The 20,720-nt window shown below is 45.9% G+C and overlaps 1 protein-coding gene across 2 annotated transcripts in view; it reads right to left on the bottom strand.

Annotated features, from left to right (window-relative positions):
- SRRD (SRR1 domain containing) overlaps positions 1 to 20,691 on the bottom strand; it is a 31,484-nt gene extending 10,793 nt beyond the window's left edge. For both annotated transcript variants that reach the window (XR_003030064.2, XM_015475568.3), the window contains exons 1-2: positions 20,482 to 20,691; positions 854 to 894 (exon numbers count right to left, since the gene is read on the bottom strand). Coding sequence is in view for 1 of the 2 variants with exons in the window: in XM_015475568.3 (XP_015331054.2) it covers positions 854 to 894; positions 20,482 to 20,672 (232 nt within the window). In the remaining variant the exon portion in view is untranslated. The remainder of the gene's footprint in view (positions 1 to 853; positions 895 to 20,481) is intronic.
- Between the last annotated feature and the right edge of the window lie 29 nt (positions 20,692 to 20,720).

Raw genomic sequence — 20,720 nt, 5'->3', positions numbered from 1 at the left:
CAGCCATTTATCTATTCCCGTTAATAAGATACCAATAGCAAACAGCCATTTATCTATTCCCGTTAATAAGATACCAATGTTGACTCATCAGCAAGGACACCTTGAAATAAGACCCAGGCCACAGAAGGTTACATAGAGAGCTGGCTCTCCGCATCCATGCTGCTCAAAGATCAGTGAATGCCTTCTGGAAAACAACCAGAAAGCGGATAGCAAGTTGACCACTTCCACCTCTGGAAATATACACTAAGAACATCACCTTAAATTTGGTAAAAAGCTTTATGCATGAAAAATTACGTATATCGGGACCTCCCTAGTGGTCCAGTGGTTAGGACTCTGCACGTCCACTGCAGGGCGCACAAGTCTGGTCACTGATTACTTAAAAAAAATAAAAACTATGTATAATAAACAACAAAAGTCCTTCCATAAAGACTATAACTATGGTATACTTGTGTTATCACCCATCATGTTTAGGAAGAGACTGTAACAGCCATGTACGGTCAGGGAAGAGAACAGGATAAATGTAAATTTCAACAACACAGTGACAACTGACATCCACTGCTCCGGTGCAGCAGGCAAGCACCACCGAGAGCACTTCAGGAAGTACTTCATTTATACAGTTACACTACAGAATATGTACGTTTCCATGTCCATCCACAGATACAGAAGCTGAGGACCAGGGTTAATGCAGGAAGACACACAGTTGTAAGGGGGATTGGAGTCAGCATTAGAACCCAGCATGGACACCCCGCCGTGAAGCAGACGTCACCCAATGAGGGCTGGATCCCCTGCTTTGCCCACCGTCAGGCCCTCCTCCCACCCCAGCCGCCTCCAGCCCGAGCCCCACGGCACCCACCTAGTGCTGAGCTCCAGAAGTCAGAGATAACCAGGTCCTCCCTGTTGAGAAAAAAAGTGGCGTGGTCACCTCTTGCCCTTTTCAGGGCTCCCTAACAGGGACTCCCTCCTGACCGGGATGATCAGGAGGTGGGGAGGGGGCACACGCTCCGACGCAGAGTCCACCCCAGAGCCTGGGGCAGGGTGCCCGGGGGACAAGGCCAGAGCGGAGCCGCTGGGGCCCAGAGAGGGCTGGGGAGAGGGCTTCCCGGAGGAGGCCCCCGATTCACAGGGACACGTCTGGGTCTTGGCACACGGGGGCAGCTCCACAAACTGGCTAAACGTGGAGATTTAGCCTCTCCACACTTCTGTGTCCTCACCTCTAAAACGAGGTGAGAACTGCACCCCTCACAGAGTTACAGCAGGAATGAAATGGGGAACGCCCAGCACACTGCCTTGTACAGAGCAGGCCTCAATCCGCGGCCTTTGTTGCTACGGATAACCCCAAGGTGAAAGTACAAGAAGGGGCAAAACCAAGTGTTTCCCGCAAAACACAGTCGATTGTTAAATGAACTGCATGGATTCTCCGATCAAAAAACACAGAGTGGCTGAATGGATTGAGAGCATCCATCTATGTGCTGCCGACAAGAGGATCATTTCTGACGTAAGGGCACACAGAGTGCGAACGGGAGGGACAGGAGAAGATATCCCATGCAAATGCAAACCAGAGCAAAGTGGGAGGAGCTATACTTCCATTAGAAAAAACAGAGTTTAAAACGGATATAACAAGACTTCATGGGCTGCAGCAAAAGCTATTCTGAGAGGAATGTTCACAGCCAGAAACCTCAAGAAACAAAGTCCCAAACAACTTTACACCTCAAGGAACTAGAAAAAGAACAAAGCAGAAGGAAAGAAGGAGCGGAGCGGATGTGAAGGAAATACAGATTAAAAAGACAATCGCGGGCTTCCCTGGTGGCTCAGTGGTAAAGAACCCGCCTGCCGATGCAGGAGACACAGGTTCCATCCCTGATCCAGGAAGATCCCATGTGCCGTGGAGCAACTCCAGGACTGAACCTGTGATCCAGGGCCCTCGAGCCGCAAGTCCTGAGCCTGAGTGCCACAACTCCTGAAGCCTGCATGCCCGAAGCCTGTGCTCCAGCACAGGAGAAGCCACTGCAGTGAGAGGCCCGCACACCACGCCCGGAGAGCAGCCCCGATCTCTGCCAGCTAGAGAAAAGCCCAAGCAGCAAAGGGACCCATCACAGCCAATATATACATAATAAAACTATTTTTAAAAAAGACAAATAGAGAAGATCAGTAAAACTAAGAGCCGGTTCTTTGAAAAGATAAACAAAATTGACAAACCATTAGCTAGACTCACCAAAAAAAAAAAAAAAGGAAGGCTCAAATAAAAATCAGAAATGAAAGAGGATACATTACAACTGGTACCACAGAGATATACAGAATCATAAGAGACTACTATGAACAGTTAAATGCCAACAAATTGGATGATCCAGAAGAAATGGATAGATGCCTAGAAATATTTTACCAAGACTTAATTATGAAGAAACAGAAAATCTGAACAGACTGATTACTAGTAAGGAAGGTGAAAGTGAAAGTGAAGTTGCTCAGTCATGTCCGACTCTGCAACCCCGTGGACTGTAGCCTGCCAGGCCCCTCTGTCCATGGGATTCTCCAGGCAAGAATACTGGAGTGGGTTGCCATTTCCTTCTCAAAGGAAGTTGAATCAGTAATTAAAAACCTCCCAACCAAAAGAAGTCCAGGACCAGTTAGATTGACTGGTGAATTCTACCAGACATTCAAAGAAGAATTGATAGGGATCCTTCGCAAACCCTTCCAAAAATACAGGAGAAGGGAACACTCCAAACTCACTTCACGAGGCCAGCGTAACCCTGATACCATAACCAGATAAGGAGGCCGTAAGGAAAGGAAATCACAGGCCAACACCCCGATGAACGCAGACACAAAAATGCTCATCAAAAACACGAGGAGACTGAACTCAGCAACACATTACAAGGAGCATACACCATGATTAACTGGGGTTTATGCCAGGAACGCAAAGCCAATGTAATAATACAGCACATTACCAAAACGAGGGATAAATCCTATGACCATCTCCACAGATGCAGAAAGAGCGTTCGACAAAATCCAGCCTCCACTAAGATGATAACTATCAACAGAGCAGGCGTAGATGAAACAGAACTTAATAAAGGCTATAGACAGACGGCATTTTCACCAGAGAGAAAAGCGCCTTTATGACGAAGAATGCGCTGGGTGTATTTTAAACAGTCTTCTCTTCCTTCTGCCAGAGGCACCAGGTGATTTTCCCTGGCTCTTCACCATAAGATCCTGGTGGGGTTCCTAGAGGTAGGGGCCAGGGAAGTTTGGGGGTTCCCCTTGGACGGCAGCCCCAGGAGTCTCTGAGACTCACACACTAGTCCTCACTTAGCCAGAAGCAACTCATCGAAACGGTCCCTGAAGTGTTTCCACCAGCTCGTGGCTCTGGTGGCTTCCGCTCCTGAAGTGGGGCAGCTCTCCCAGGCAACAGGAGAACCCTGCCAGCTGTTCAGAAGGACCTCTGACCTCTGATGCTTGCTCAGTGGCAGCTCTGTGTCTGTCCTCTGACTCCAAAAGACGGCCTTGCCCTTCCAGAGAAACGACATCTTGCAAGGCTGCGCTGACTGCCCTTTCTCTCCTTGTGGCTATGGTTCTGGTGCCTCTCATCAGAACAGTGGCAGGAGGACCTCTCCAGTGGTCCAGTGGCTAAGAACCCATCTGCCAGTGCAGGGGCCTTGGGGTTTGATCCCTGGTCTGGGAAGATCCAACACGCCGCAGGGCAGCTAGCCCGCCCACCGCAACCAGAGAGGAGCCCCCGCAGCAACGAGGTCCTAGTGCGGCCAAAAGTAAACACTAAAACAAAACAACAGTGGCAGGAGAGGAAATAAAAGAGCACGTGTACAACGCACCAGCAGAACTATGCCTCTGAAAAAAGCACGTTTGGAACAGAAATGAAATGAGACAGTGATGGCTAAAAGATTGAGGACATTCTCAGACACTGAAAAATATCACTTTAACTCAAGGTCCTCTGGACCCTCAGGTGAAAAAGGAGAGAGAGGTCCCAGTAGAGGTGGTGGGCCACGAGGCATGCCAGGTCCAATAGCTCCTCCAGCTCCAAAAAGTGACTGAAGATCAACTGGCTTTCCGGGAATCGAGGGTTCCCAGGACCAAAGGGGGCTTTGAGGAGGGGCCCTTTTAAGATCGGGTGGGTTGGGCGGGACACCCCATGCTACCATCTCACTAAAGGCCCTTCACCTCCGGACAAGCCATCAGCAAGGCTGACTCCAAGATGCCACAGTGGCTCCTCCAAAGGCCCCGTGTGCTGCGTGGTACCCGGCTTCCACACGGCCTCCTCTCCTGGTTGCGGGTGCCGTCCAGGCCTCTGCTCCCATCCAGTATCCCGCCATCAACACAGCCCCTCGCACCCTGGGCTGGGCTGCCTCCTGCGCCGCCCCTACAAGGCCTCAGAGCAGCCCCGAGCCCTGTGCCACCCACTCCTGTGGTATTCCCCTGACCCTGATGTAACCCCCGGGTTCTGGGAGAAACTCCATGGGCAGCGACTATACGTGCATTCTTTATATCGGAAATACTAGGCTCGGGACTCCCCTGGTGGCCCAGTGAAGGATTCTGCCTTGCAATGCACGGGATTTGGGTTCAATCCCTGGTCCAGGAACTAAGACCCCACGCGCCTCGGGGGAAACTAAGCCCGCTCAAAACAACTACTGAGCTCGTGCTCAGACCGCACAGCACGAGAGCGCCCACGCGACACAGAGCAAAACGCAGCCAAATAAATAATTGAATGTTAAAAAAAAAGCTGCAAGGCAAGCAAGCAAACACCACTAAGTCTCAACTGGAGACAGACACTGGAAAGGAAAATCTGTTCGTTCATTCATTCAACCTGCATGGGTTCATCTGTGTACCTTCTGGAGCTGGACTTAATAGCCATTCAGAGAACTACCGTCTCTGGCCTTACAGAACTGTCTCTGAAAGACACAGATGGGAAAACAGGCAATTATACAACACAGCAGAGCTGCATGGGAGGAAGAACAGGGCTCTACAGGTGTGCAAAGGAGATCAAGACTTTTAAATTCCTTAGAATCTTAAACGACTTGCTTAGTTTACCTTCTTGTCGTCTTATTCTCCAAAGTGTAGCACATCTTTTCCAAGTTTTATAGTGAGATCAGGTGGAGCTGGGCAGTCCATTCAACACATTTAAACCAGATAGAAGAAAAAGCAAGCAACAACAACCTGGCTTCCTTAATTAACTGTCCACTGAAAGCAGTACTATTTTCATCATAAAAAGTGTTAACATTTTATTATTCCAAGTTCTTTTTATTTCATGCTTCAAATATCCAGCATAGATCATGGAGAGAAAGAAATATATCAGTAGAGCTGGAGACATTAAGGCAACCATACATTTTAAAAATTGAAAAAATTAGGGAAAATCTTGCGATTCCACGTTATTTTTTAAATGTCTATTAATAAACAGATTACACTCTCACAACTGTCCTCTCCTTCAGGAATCAGCACACAGCCCTGGGACTCCCAGTGCTAAGGTTCTTGCGGGGCTCTAAGCAGTGCGCCTGTGTGTTCCACCACTTCCACTCTCTCCCCGTGAGACGGGCGTCGTCACCCCTACCACGCAGGTCACTGTGAGGGTCACATAAGATACTGCGTCTATGAAGATGCTCTGCAAAACCATAAGGTGCTTTAAACACATTAAAAAAAAAAACCAAAAGCCATATATGACAAACCCACAGCTAACATTATTCTCAACAATGTAGAACTGAAAGCCTTTCCTCTACAATCAGGAACAAGACAAGGGTGCCCACCCATTCTAACCACTTTTATTCAACAAGGTGCTGGAAGCCTTAGCTGAACCAGTTAGGCAAGAAAAAGAAAAAGAATCCCAGTTGGAAAGCAAGAAGTAAAACCGTCACTCTCTGCACAGGACACTGCACTACAGACAAGAAGCCCTGCAGGACTCTAAAAGAGCCGTCAGAACGACCCGCAAACTCCGCAAAACTCGGCAGCAGACAGAACTCCACACCCTGAACTACGCTGCATCTCCACACACGAAGAACGAACTGGAGCTTCCCAGGCGGTGCTGTGACGAAGGATCTGCCTGCCAGTGCAGGACATCTAGAGACGTGGGTTTGATCCCTGGGTCAGGAAGATCCCCTGGAGCGGGGCATAGCACCCCACTCCAGTATTCTTGCCTGGGGAATCCCATGGACAGGGGAGCCTGGCGGGCTATGGTCCACAGGGTCGCAAAGAGTCGGACCCGACTGAAGTGACAGCACAGCACAGAATAATGAACTGTGAAAAACAGAAACTGAGAAAGCAACCTTGGGGAGGATGAAGATGATGGAGCAGCAGGATGCGACGCTCACCTTCTCCCACAAATACATCAAAAATACACGTCGAACGATTCTCGCAGAATATCTAATGAACGCTGGCAGAAGACTTCAGAGTGCGGAAAGGGCAACCACGCAGATCTCCATGCAACCGGGTAGAACAAAAGATAAAAACATTCCCGCACCCTGGGAAGCCCCCCTGCACCAGCCTGGAGATCTGTCAGAGCCTCGGGAAAGAACGCGGCAGCCGGCCTGCAGCAGCCAGAGCAAACAGAGGGCTACACGGGCGGGCAGTGCCGCTGCCCTGTGCCTGAGACACAGGGCCCGGCACGGGTCCAGGCTGGGTGCCGGGACATGGGCTTTGAGATCAGACCTAGGGAGGGCTGGGGTTGGCTGTGTGGGAACAGCTGGGACGGGGCTGGAATCGGGTGCACCCACAGCTAAGGATGTGCCAGGTCATGTCATGGGGGGCTGCATAAGGGGAGAGGCAGGTCCCCCTGTCCATTGTAGCCTTTTCCCTTATGCGCATACTCACAGAAAGCCAACTGAGAAAAAACACCAATATAAGACTTATGGAATAATACAAAGCATGCATAATAGGGATTTCAGAAGGGGAAGAAAGAGAAAAGAGGATCAAAAATGTATTTCAAGAGATTATGGCTGAGAACTTCGCAAACCTACAGAAGGAAGCAGATACCCAGGTACAGGAAGGCGTCGATCCCATGTTTCCTGCACCACAGGCAGATTCTTTACTGATGAGCCACCATGGAAGCCCCAAGACATACTATAATTTAAAAAATGGCAAAAGTGAAAGATAGCTAAAGAGAAATTCTAAAGGCGGCAAGAGAAAAACTGGCGGCTCAGTGATAAAGAACCTGCCTGCCAATGTAAGAGACGTGAGTTTGATCCTTGGGTCAGGAAGATCCCCTGGAGGAGGAAATGGCAACCCACTCCAGTGTTCTTGCCCAGGAAATCCCATGGACAGAGAAGCCTGGCGGGCTACAGTCCATAGGGTTGCAAAGACTAGGACACGACTCAGCAACTAAACAACACATTTTAAGGGAACCCCCGCTCCCCCCAACAAGGCCATCAGACAGTTTCTCTACAGAATGTTACCGGCCAGAAATCTACCTTACAGAGGTAAGACAGGTTCAAAGTCCTGGAAGGGAAAGCTCTGTAACCGAAGATCGTCCACCCAGCAAGGTTATCACTTAGAATAGACAGAGAACTTCTTAAATAAGCAAAAACTAAAAAAATACAGCAATACTCAACCTATCCTAAAGGAAATGTTAATAAAGAGGAAATCACAATTGGAAAGTAAATCACGTAAATAAGCCAGTTAAAATAGACTTTTAAAAAATCTAAAAATCTTCTGTGACTGTGATAACCACAGAGAATGGAGCATGAACATGAAGATATAAAAGAGGAAATCAAAACCATAAGACGTGGGGAAGAAGAGTAAGAACATAGATTATTTCCCCCTATAATGTGTTGGAGCCTGTATGATTGAGTACCAGTCTAAGACAAGCAAATACAGGAAGGGGTTCACACACTTGAAAAACAGGGTAACCACAAATCAAAAGCATCCAACAGAGTCACCAGAACCAAAAAGAAGAGACCATCAACAAGAGAGAAGAAAATCACCAAGCCACAAAAAAGAAAAAGGGACAAAGAAGAAACGTAAAACCAAAGGGAAAACAAGATTTAAAATGGCAGTGAATACATGTCTATCGATAACTGCCTTAAATGTCAATGGACTAAATGCTGCAATTAAAAGACACAGAGTGGCAGACGGGATTAAAACAAACAAACAAAACAAAAAACAAGAGCCTACAATACACTGGTCACAAAAGACCCACTTTAGGGCAGAGGACACGAACAGACGGAAAGTGGGGATAGAAAAAGACATTTCATGCAAACGGAAGTGACGAGAAAGCAGGGGCTGCAATACTAATATCAGACGAAATAGACTTTACAACAAAGGAGATAAAGAAAGATAAAAAAGGACACTAAGTGATGATACAAGGACCAACAGAAGATCTCACACTCATCAACATGCGCGCACCCAACACATCAGATCAGATCAGGTCAGGCGTGCAGTCGTGTCCGACTCCTCGCGACCCCATGAATCACAGCACGCCAGGCCTCCCTGTCCATCACAAACTCCCGGAGTCCACTCAGACTCACGTCCATCGAGTCAGCGATGCCATCCAGCCATCTCATCCTCTGTCGTCCCCTTCTCCTCCTGCCCCCAATCCCTCCCAGCATCAGAGTCTTTTCCAATGAGTCAACTCTTCGCATGAGGTGGCCAAAGTACTGGAGTTTCAGCTTTAGCATCATTCCTTCCAAAGAAATCCCAGGGCTGATCTCCTTCAGAATGGACTGGTTGGATCTCCTTGCAGTCTAAGGGACTCTCAAGAGTCTTCTCCAACAACACAGTTCAAAAGCATCAATTCTTCAGTGCTCAGCTTTCTTCACAGTCCAACTCTTACATCCATACATGACCACAGGAAAAACCATAGCCTTGACTAGACGAAGCTTTGTTGGCAAAGTAATGTCTCTGCTTTTCAATATGCTATCTAGGTTGGTCATAACTTTCCTTCCAAGGAGTAACCTAACACACGGGGCACCCATACACAGAACAAATACTAACAGACATAAAGGGAGAAACTGACAGAAATCCAGAACAGTAGGAGAGGTTAGCACCCCACTCACATCAATAAAGTAACAGATACGAAATGATACAAAAAGAACAGTTAAGACTTAATGGGTATTTTTAGAACATTACATCCAAAAAAATACCCAGAATACACATTCTTTTCAATTGCACATGGAACATTCTCTAGGATTCACCACCTACTAGGGTACAAAACAAGCCTCAACAAATTTAAGAGCATGGAAATTATCTCAAGCATCTTTCCTGACCAAAACGGCATGAAACCAGGAATTAATCACAGAAAAAGAAATGAGAAAAAAAACACACGATTACACGAGGACTAAGCAACAAGCTGCTAAAAAACTAGTGGGTCAGCAGTGAAATCAAAGAGGAGATTGAGAAAGGCTGTTGACAAATGGAAATGAAAGCACAAAATCTATGTGATGCGCTAAAAGCAGTTCTTAGAGGAAAGTTCACAGCAATGCAAGCCTTCCTCAAAAAACAAGAAAAATCTCATATAAAGAACCTAATTTATCACTTAAGAGAATTAGAAAAAGAACAAAAAAACCTAAAACCAGAGGGAAGAAAGTAATAAATGTCAGAGAGGAAATAAACAAGAGAGATTAGAAAACATAGATAAACTCAGTAAAACCAGAAACTGGTTCTGTGAAAGGATAAACGCAATTGACAAAACTCGAGCCAGGCTCACCAAGATGGAGAGTGACACCCCAAATCAACAAACAAGAAATGGAAAAGGAGACACGACAGAAACACAGAGCAGAGCACCAGAACAATTACGAGCCAGCACAGCTGACAGCCTGGAAGAAATGGCTAAGTCTCTAAAAACACATAGCCCATCAAAACTGAATCAAGAAGAAATCCTCTGATCACCAGAAGTGAAATACCATCTGTAATTTAAAAACTCCCTACAAAGAAAAGTCCAGGACCAGAGGGCTTCAAAGGTAAATTGTACCAAACATGAGAAGAAGAACTGATACCAACCCTTAAGTGAAGTGAGAGTGAAGTGAAAGTCGCTCAGTCGTGTCCGACTCTCTGCAACTCCAGGGACTATACAGTCGACCATGGCATTCTCCAGGCCAGAACACTGAAGTGGGCAGCCTTTCCCTTCCCCAGGGGATCTTCCCAACCCAGGGATGAAACCCAGGTCTCCCGCACTGCAGGCAGATTCTTTACCAGCTGAGCCCCCAGGGAAGCCCAATCCTTCTCAAACTCTTCCCAAAAAAATGGAGAGGAAGCAGCACTCCCAAAGACATTCTATGAAACCATCATTACCCTGATACGAAAACCAGACAGAAACATCACAAAAAAGAAAAGAGAAAATTATAGGCCAATATTTTTGATGAATATAGATGCAAAAATTCTCAACAGAATATTAACTGAATCCAGTAACGCATAAAAAGATTGCACACTGCATCAAGTGCGGTTCATCCCAGGTTCACAAAGACGGTCCAACGTACGCAGAATCAATCACTGGGATAAACTGAAGACAAAACGCGTAGCACCATCTGCTAGACACAGAAAAGCAGTTGACAAAAGTCAACATCCTTTCATGATTTTTTTTAAAAGCTCTTTCTAAAGTGGATATAGAGGGAAACATCTCAGGATAATGAAAGCTATTCATGGCAAGTGAAAGTGTTAATCGCTCAGTCCTGTCTGACTCTCTGTGACCCCATGGACTGTAGCCCACCAGGCTCCTCTGTCCATGGAATTCTCCAGGCAAGAATACTGGAGTGGGTTGCCATGACCTCCTCCAGGGATTGAACCCAGGTCTCTAATGTCCTCTGCATCGGCAGGTGGATTCTTTACCATGAGTGCCACCTGGGGAACCCATTTATGACAAACCCAACGGCAACATGATATTAACTGGTGAAAAGCTGAAAGCGTTCCCCTTAATATCTGGAAGAAGATAAGGATGCCCACTCTCACCTCTTCTTTTATAGTATTGGAAGTGCTAGCCACAGCCATCAAATAAGGAAAAGAAACAAAAGATATTCAAATTGGGAAGGAAGAAATAAAATTCTCATTATATGCAGAAAATACAATACTATATATAAAAAACACTAAAGACCTCACACAAAAACTACTAGAACTGATAAATTCAGAACAGCAGAAACAAACTGACTGCATTTCTTTACACAAAAAATATCATAAAGAGAATGAAAGAAAAAAAAAAACAACCTCTTAACATTACATCCTCGCCCCTCCCCCCACCACCAAAATAAAATACTCTGGAGTAAACCTGACCAAGGAAGTGAAACACACACTGAGAACTATAAAACATTAATAAAGGAAATTCAAGATGACTCATGTCCCACGCTCTTGGATTGGACGAATATTATTAAAATGTCCATACTACCCAAAGTAATATGCAGATTTAATGTGATCCCTATCAAGTTACCCATGACATTTTTTTACATAACTAGAACAAATAATCCGAAAATTTAAACAGAATCATAAAAGATCCAGAATTGCCAAAGTAATCCAGAAGAAAAAGAACAAAGCTGGAGGCACAACCCTCCCAGACGTCAGATAACGCTACAAAGCTATGGTAATCAAACCAGTGTGGCACTGGCCCAAAACCAGACATATGGATCAACAGAACAGAACAGACAGCCCAGAGGTACTGCCACACGTCTGTGGTGAATCAATACTTCACAGAGGAGGCAATGATACACAATGGGGAAAAGACCGCCTCTTCAGCAAGTGGTGTGGGGAAAGCCAGACAGCCTCACGTAAATCAGTGATGTTGGAACACACCATCTCACCATACACAAAAAGACCCAAAATGGACTAAAGACTTAAATATAATGCATGGCACCATAAAAGTCCTAGAAGATATCATAGGCAAGATATTCTCTGACGTAAGTTATACCAATGTTTCCTTAGGTCAATTTCTCAAGGCAACAGAAATAAAACATAAATGAAGTGAAGTAAAGTGAAAGTCGCTAAGTCATGTCTGACTCTTTGAGACCCCATGGACTATACAGTCCACGGAATTCTCCAGGCCAGAGTACTGGAGTGGGTAGCCTTTCCCTTCTCCAGAGGATCTTCTCAACCCAGCAATTGAAGGCAGGTCTCCCGCACTGCAGGCAGATTCTTTACCAGCTGAGCCACAAGGGAAGCCCTAAATGGGATCTAATCAAACTTAAAAACTCAAGCTTCTGCACAGCAAAGGAAACCACAAACAAATGAAAAGGCAACCTAAAGAATGGGATAAAGTATCTGTGAACAATGCAACTGACAAGGGTTTAATTTACAAAATACATAAGGAGCTCACAAAACAACAAAACATGAAACAACCAACTGAAAAACGGGCATAAGACCTAAACAGACCTTTTTTCAAAGAAGAAATACAGGTGGCCAATAGGCACGTGAGAAGACGCTCATCATAGCTAATTACCAGAGCAGTGCACATCAGAACTACAATGAGCTATCTATCCCCTCACATCCACCAGAACGGCTTTAAAAAGTCTACCGATATCAAATGCTGGAGAAAGGCACGGAGAAAGGGGGGTCCTCCTGCACTGCCGCTGGGAATGTAAGTTGGTGCAGCCACGCGGAAAACACTTACGGAGGTTCCTCAGCAAACTTAAAATAGAATAACCGTATGATATGGCAATCCCACTCCTGGGCATGTATCCGAACAAAGCTATAATTTAAAAAGATACACGAAACCTATATTCATAGCAGTACGATTCACAACAGCCAAGACATGGGAACAACCTAAGCGTTAACTGACAGATGAATAAAGAAGATGTGTGTGTGTGTGTGTGTGTGTGTGTGTGTGTGTGTGTGTGTGTGATGGAATACTACTCAGCCATAAAAAAGACACCATTTGCAGCAACACAGCTGGAAGCAGAGATTACCATACTAAGTGAACTAAGTCAGAAACAGAAGGACCACATGGTATCAGTTATATGTGGGATCTAAAGTACGACACAAATGAACTTGCCTAGGAATCCAAATCACTCATGGACACAGACAACAGGCTGCTGCTGCTGCTGCTGAGTCGCTTCAGTCATGTCCCACTCTGTGCGACCCCAGAGATGGCAGCCCACCAGGCTCCCCCGTCCCTGGGATTCTCCAGGCAAGAACACTGGAGTGGGTTGCCATTTCCTTCTCCAGTGCATGAAAGGGAAAAGTGAAAGTGAAGTCGCTCAGTCGTGTCCGACGCTCAGCGACCCCATGGACTGCGGCCCACCAGGCTCCTCCGTCCGTGGGATTTTCCAGGCGAGTGCTGGAATGGGTGCCGTTGCCTTCTCCGAGAGAACAGGCTGGTGGCCCCCAGAGCTGGCGTGGGAGGCGGGGTCAGCAGATGACACTTCCATATAGAGAAGGGATAAACCACACGGGCCTACTGTACAGCAGAGAGCTACAGCCAATCTCCTGTGAGAAACCACAATGAAAAGAACATATAAAAGAATGCATATGTTAACATACGATAAATGAATCACTTTGCTGTACAACAGAAATTAACACAGTTTAAATCAACTACACTTCAACAAAAAATACTGATCAGAAAAAAAAAAGAAACAACCTCATATACAACTGCATCAAAAAGATTTTTATACCTAAAAAAGAATAAAATACCTGAGAATAAATGTAGCCAAGCAAGTGAAAGATTCACATACTGAAAAAGACAAGATATTAAAGAAAGAAAACTGAAGAAGACACAAATAAGTGGAAACATATTTCCTGATCATGGATTGCAATTAATGTTGTTAAAATGCCCATATTACCTGAAGAAATTTACAGATTCAATGCAATCCTCATCAAAATTCCCATGGCATTTTTAATGAAACAGGACAAACAATTCTAAAATTTGAATGGAACCACAAAAGACCCCAAATGGCCAAAGCAGTCTTGAGAAAGAACAACAAACTAGAGCCACCATGCCCTCTGACCTCAAATCTATCACAGTGATTAAAACTGTATAGCTTTGGTTTAAACACACACACAGGTCAGTGGAACAGAACAGAGCCAAGAAATAATCCACTCCATCTACGGTCAGTTAACTTACAACAAAGGAGCCAAGAATGCAAAATGGAAAAGACAGTCTCTTCAATAAATTGCATTTGGAAAAACTGACATCCACATTAAAAAAAGAAGAAGAAAGCTGGACCACTATCTTACACCATACACAAAGCTCAACTCAAAATGGATTTAGACTTAAACATAAGACTTGAGATCAGGACTTCCTTGGTGGTCTAGCTGCTAAGACTCCACACTCCCGATGCAGGGGGCATGGGTCTGACGCCTGGTCGGCGCACTAGATCTCACACGCCGAAATTAAAAGATGGAGCATGCCGCAACTGAGAACCGGTGCGGCCAGACAAACAAAACTGCGTATACTTTTAGAAAGACCGGAAACCATGAAACTCCTGGAAGAAATCACAGGCAGTAAACGTGACACAAGTATTTGTGATGCTTGTCTCTTTCTATTTATCAAAAATTTTTTGGTGATGATATTTTAAATCTAACACCAAAAGTACAAGTAACAAAAGTAAAAATAAGTGGAACTACATCAAACTAAAAAGCTTCTGCATGGCACCTGTAACCATTGACACAATGAACAGGCAACATACCGAATGGGAGACAGTATCTGCAAACCACGTATCTGCCAAGGGCTTAATATCCAAAGCATACAGAGAACACACAACAGCAAAACACCCCAAACACTTCGATTAAAATATGGGCAGGAGATCTGAACACACCTTTTTTCCAAAGAAGACATACAGATGGCCAACAGGTTCACGAAAAGCTGCTCAACATCACTAAACAGTAGAGAAGTACAAACGAAAGCCACCATGAGCTACCACCTCATACCTCTTAGGATGGCTATATCAAGAAGAGAGAGAAATAACAAGTGCTGGTAAGGATGTGGACAGAGGAGAACTCTGGCGTACTGCTGGTAGAAATGTCCACTGGCGCGGCCACTACGGGGAACAGTATCAAAAAATTAACAACAGAACTACCATTTGAGGGGTCCCCGACAGTCCAGTGGCTAAGACTTCACGTTCCAACACAGGGGGTGTGGGCTCCATCCCTGGTTGGGGAGTTAAGACCCCATATGCGACTTGGCCAAAACAAAAAGCAAAACCGCCAAAGCGTACCACAGAAACAATGTGGTAACAAACCCAGTGAAGACTTTAAAGATGGCCCACATCAAAAAAAAGTCTTAAAAGAACTACCATTTGAGCCAACAATTCTACTTGTGGGTATTCCTCCGAAGAAAATGAAAACACTATTTCGAAAACCCACGCGCATTCACGGCATTCACGCCCACGCTCGCTGCAGCACGATCTGCGACAGCCCAAGATGTGGAAGCAGCGTATGTGCCCATCACGGGAGAAAGGGCACAGGAACTGGGAGAACACACACACTCCAAGACACCAGATCCTCACAAAAACTCTACAAAAAGGCAAAACGATACGACACCGACAGATGAGCCCCCCAGGTCGGAAGGGGGCCAACATGCTACCAGGAAGAGCGGAGGACAGCTACTAACAGCTCCGGAAAGGCCAAAGCGGAAACGACGCTCAGGGTGGATGTCTGGTGATGAAAGTAAAATCCGATGCTGCGAAGAACAATATTGCAAAGGATCCTGGAATGTTAGGTCCGTGCATCAGGGTAAACTGGACGTGGTCAAGCAGGAGAGGGCAAGAGTAAACATCGACGTCTTAGGAATCAGTGAACTAGAATGGAGGGGAACGGGCAAAGTTAATTCAGCTGACCACTGTATCTCCTCTGTGGGCAAGAACCCCATAGAAGAACTGGAGTAGCCCTCAGAGTCAATAAGAGAGTCTGAAATGCAGTACTTGGGTGCAACTTCAAGAATGACAGAATGATCTCAGTTCATTCCCAAGGCAAACCATTCAGTATCACAGTAATCCAAGTCTGATGCAGAAAAAGTCAATGAAGACCTAGAAGACCTCCTAGAACTAACACCAAAAAGAGATGTCCTATTCATCAGAGGGGGCTGGAATGCAAAAGTAGGAAGTCAAGAGATATCTGGAGTATCAACAGGCAATTTTGGCCTTGGAGTACAAAATGAAGCAGGGCAAAGTCTAACAGAATTCTGCCAAGAGAATGCACTGGTCACAGCTAACACCCTTTTTCAACAACACAAGAGACAACTTTGCACATGGACATCACCAAATGGTCAATATCAAAATCAGACTGATTACATTCTTTGTAGCCGAAGATGGAGAAGCTGTATATAGTCAGCAAAAACAAGACCAGGAGCTGACTATGGCTCAGACCATCAACTCCTTATGGCAAAATTCAGGATTAAATTAAAGAAAGTGGGGAAAACCACCAGGCTAGTCAGGTACGACTTAAATCCAATCCCCTATGAGTGTAAGTGGAGATGACAAACAGATTCAAGGGACTGGATCCAGCAGACAGACTCCCTGCAGAACAACACACAGAGGCCCGTAGTGCTGTACAGGAGGCGGCAAGAAAGACCATCCCAAAGGAAAGAAAAGCAAGAAGGCAAAGGGCTGGTCTGAGGAGGCTTTACAAGTAGCTGAGGAAAGAAGTGAAAAGCAAGGGAGAAAGGGAAAGGTTCAGCCAACTAAACGTGGAGTTCCAGAGGACAGCACGGAGGGGCAGATGGCCTTCTTCAATGAACAGTGCAGAGAAACAGAGGAAGACAACAGAGGGAAAGACGAGAGGTCTCCTCCAGAAAATCAGAAACATCAAAGGAGCACTTCATCCAAAGATGGGCACAATAAAGGACAGAAACGGTAAAGACCTAAGAGAAGCAGAAAAGACAGAAGAGAAGAGAAGCAGAAAAGAAAGAAAGAATACAAACAACTGTACAAAAAAGATCTTAACGACCCAGATAACCACAGAGGTACAGTCTCTCACTCAGAACCAGACATTCTGGAGTGTGAAGTCAAGTGGGCCTTGGGAAGCACTGCTGTCAAGAACAGAGAAGGCAACGGCACCCCACTCCAGCACTTCTGCCTGGAAAATCCCATGGATGGAGGAGCCTGGTAGGCTGCAGTCCAGGCTAGAGTCGGACACGACTGAGAGACTTGACTTTCACTTTTCACTTTCATGCACTGGAGAAGGAAATGGCAATCCACTCCAGTGTTCTTGCCTGGAGAATCCCAAGGACAGGGGAGCCTGGTGGGCTGCAGTCTATGGGGTCGCAGAGAGTCAGACATGACTGAAGCGACTTAGCAGCAGCAGCAGCAGCTGTCAAGAAAGCTAGAGGAGGTGATGGATTTCCAGCAAAGCTACTTAGAATCCTAAAAGATGATGCTATCAAAGTGTTGCACTCAAAGGTGAGCAAATCTGGAAAATCCAGCAGTGGGCACAGGACTGGAAAAGGTCAATCTTCATTCAAATTCCCAAGAAGGGCAGTACTAAAGAGTGTTCAAACCACTGGACAATTGCACTCATCTCCCATGCTAGTAAGGTTAGGCTCAAAATCCTCCAAGCTAGGCTTCAACATTACATGAACCAAGAACTTCCAGATGTTCAAGCTGGGTTTAGAAAAGGCAGAGGAACTAGAGATCAAATTGTCAACATTCGCTGGATCACAGAGGAAGCAAAGAATTCCAGAAAAACACCTACCTCTGTTTCAATGACTACGCTAAAGCCTTTGACTGTGTGGATCATTAAAAACTGTGGAAAACTCATAGAGATAGGAATACCAGACCATCTTACCTGTCTCCTGAGAAACCTGTATGCAGGTCAAAAAGTCAGTTAGAATCCTGTCAAAAACAGTTAGAATCCTGTACGGAACAACTGACTGGCTTGGAACTGAGAAAGGAGTACAAGGCTGTTTATTGTCACCCTGTTTATTTAACTTATACACAGAGCACATCATGCAAAATGCTGGCCTGGGTGAGTTACAAGCAGGAATCAAGATTGCTGGGAGAAGTATCAACAACCTCTGATAAAATACGCAGATAATACCACTCATATGGCAGAAAGCAAAGAGGAACTAAAGAGCCTCTTGATGAGGGTGAAGGAGGAGAATGAAAAAGCCAGCTTAAAATTCAATATTAAAAAAACTAAGATCATAGCATCCGGTCCCATCACTTCATGGCAAATAGAAGGGGAAAAGTGGACGCGTGACAGATTTCCTCTTCTTAGGCTCTAAAATCACTGCTGATGTTGACTGTAGCCATAAAATTAGAGGACAATTGCTTCTTGGCAGGAAAGCTATGACAAACCTAGACAGAATATTAAAAAGCAGAGATCATTTTGCTAACAAGTGAAAGTCACTCAGTCATGTCCAGCTATTTGTGACCCCATGGACTATATAGTCCATGTATTCTCCAGGCCAAAATACTGGAGTGGGTAGCCGTTCCCCTCTCCAGCAGATCTTCCCAACCCAGGGATCGAACCCAGATCTCCTGCATTGCAGGTGGATTCTTTACCAACTGAGCCACAAGGGAAGCCCAATATAGTCATATAGTCATAGCCATGGTTTTCCAGCAGTCAGCCATAGGTACATATAGTCAAAGCCATGGTTTTCCAGCAGTCATGTATCGATGTGAGAGTTGGACCATAAAGAAGGTTCAGCACCAAAGAACTGATGTTTTCCAAGTCCGGTGCTAAAGAAGACTCTTTAGAGTCCCTTGGACAGCAAGATCAAACCAGTCAATCCTAAAGGAAATCAACCCTGAATATTTATTGGAAGTACTGATGCTGAAGCTCCAATAACTTGGAAAAGACCCTGATGATGAGAAAGACTGAGGATAGGAGAAGGGAGCGAGAGAGGATGAGATGGTTGGATGGCAGGATGGCATCACCAACTCAATGGACATGAGTTTGAGCAAACTCAGGGAGATGGTGAAGGACAGGGAAGCCTGGTGTGCTACAGTTCCTAGGGTCCCAAAGAGTCAGACATGACTTAATCTGTCTTGTGTCAATCTGATTATTAGAGCAGCCAGAAGAACCTAGAAGAGTAGACTGTTCCTCCTCAACACTATATAAAGTACACAGCAAAGCATGGAGGGGTGGGGGTAGGATAAACCAGAATAATGGAGAGCTTTGAAGTTACCAAAGTTTTGAAGGAAGTTCTGAAGTTCCCTGGTTCCAAACAGGGAAAGGAGAACGTCAAGGCTGTATATTGTCACCCTGCTTATTTAACTTATATGCAGAGTACATCATGAGAAACGCTGGGCTGGATGAAGCACAGCTGGAATCAAGATTGCCGGGAGAAATATCAATAACCTTAGATATGCAGATGACACCATCCTTATGGCAGAAAGTGAAGAACTAAAGAGCCTCTTGATGAAAGTGAAAGAGGAGAGTGAAAAAGTTGTTTTAAAACTCAACATTCAGAAAACTAAGATCATAGCATCTGGTCCCATCACTTCATGGGAAATAGATGGAGAAACAGTTAACGGACTTTATTCTGGGGGGCTCCAAAATCACTGCAGATGGTGACTGCAGCCATGAAATTAAAAGACACTTGCTCCTTGGAAGAAAAGTTATGACCAACCTAGACAGCATATTAAAAAGCAGAGACATTACTTTGCCAACAAAGGTCCATCTAGTCAAGGCTATGGTTTTTCCAGTAGTCATGTATGGATGTGAGAGCTGAACTATAAAGAAAGCTGAGCACCGAAGAACTGATGCTTTTGAACTGTGGTGTTGGAGAACACTTTTGAGAGTCCCTTGAACAGCAAGGAGATCCAACCAGTCCATCCTAAAGGAAATCAGTCCTGAATATTCATTGGAAGGACTGATGCTGAAGCTGAAACTCCAATACTTTGGCCACCCGACGTCAAGAACTGACTCTTGGAAAAGACCCTGATGCTGGGAAAGACTGAAGGTGGGAGAAGGGGACGACAGAGGATGAGATGGTTGGATGGCATCACCGACTCAATGGACATGAGTTTAAGTAAACTGGGGGAGTTGGTGATGGAGAGGGAAGCCTGGCGTGCTGCAGTCCATGGGGTCGCAAAGAGTCCGACATGACTAAGATGAATTGAACTTGAAGTTACCAAAGACAAAGGTTTGAAACCTGGCTCTATACACATCTAGAAACCGTTTTTCTTCGAGACTCGGTGCTCCATCGGGACCCTAGCGTGGCTGAGATGTTCATCTCGATAAAGAACGCTTAAGTCAGTGTCAGCCACAGAGCAGCAGCTCCTCAATTAACCAAGGATGAGACTCGTGAAAATGACTATCAAGTGTGCACGCTGCGGCCCTGGTGTGAGCAAAACCACTGATGACCGATATCAGCATTATATTCATACCGAACACGGGCAGCGCGCTTACCACGCGCCAGATACTGTTTGGAATGCTGCAACCATTTACTAATCCACTGAACCCTCGAAACAAGCCTATGTAGGTACTATTACTATTTTCACGCCCATTGGCCACGCCAGTTGCAACCGCCATAAGAGACGTTATTGCGTGCTTATTACAATAATGAGCTCTTTATCTCTGTTACCTCCACCCAGAACCCTTAAATCCTGAGCGTTAAAGGGGACAAACGGCGAGACTGGGGCTCGGGGAGACTCCCACGGGCGTGAAGTCTGGACCCAGGACCGAGTCCGTCCTTACCTGGCTTCCTGGATGCGACGAAGCACGACTCCACCGTCCACCTCGGGCTCGGCTCCCGGGGTCCCAGCGGCCGCCGCAGCCTCCCTCCGCTTCGGACGCCGAGCCGCTGAGCGCCTTCTCCGCGGAGATGCCGCCCGCCAGGTTTCTCGTGTCGCCGCCGCCGCCGCCGCCGCCGCCGCCGCCGCCGCCATGGGCCTCCGACGTCACGGCGCGCTCGACCCTACGTCATCGGCGCGCGC

This window comes from Bos taurus, chromosome 17 (assembly GCF_002263795.3).
Source record: "Bos taurus isolate L1 Dominette 01449 registration number 42190680 breed Hereford chromosome 17, ARS-UCD2.0, whole genome shotgun sequence".
Taxonomy (NCBI): domain Eukaryota; kingdom Metazoa; phylum Chordata; class Mammalia; order Artiodactyla; family Bovidae; genus Bos; species Bos taurus.
The sequence above is the reverse complement of the archived record's forward strand: the minus strand, read 5'-3'. Positions and strand labels throughout refer to the sequence as shown.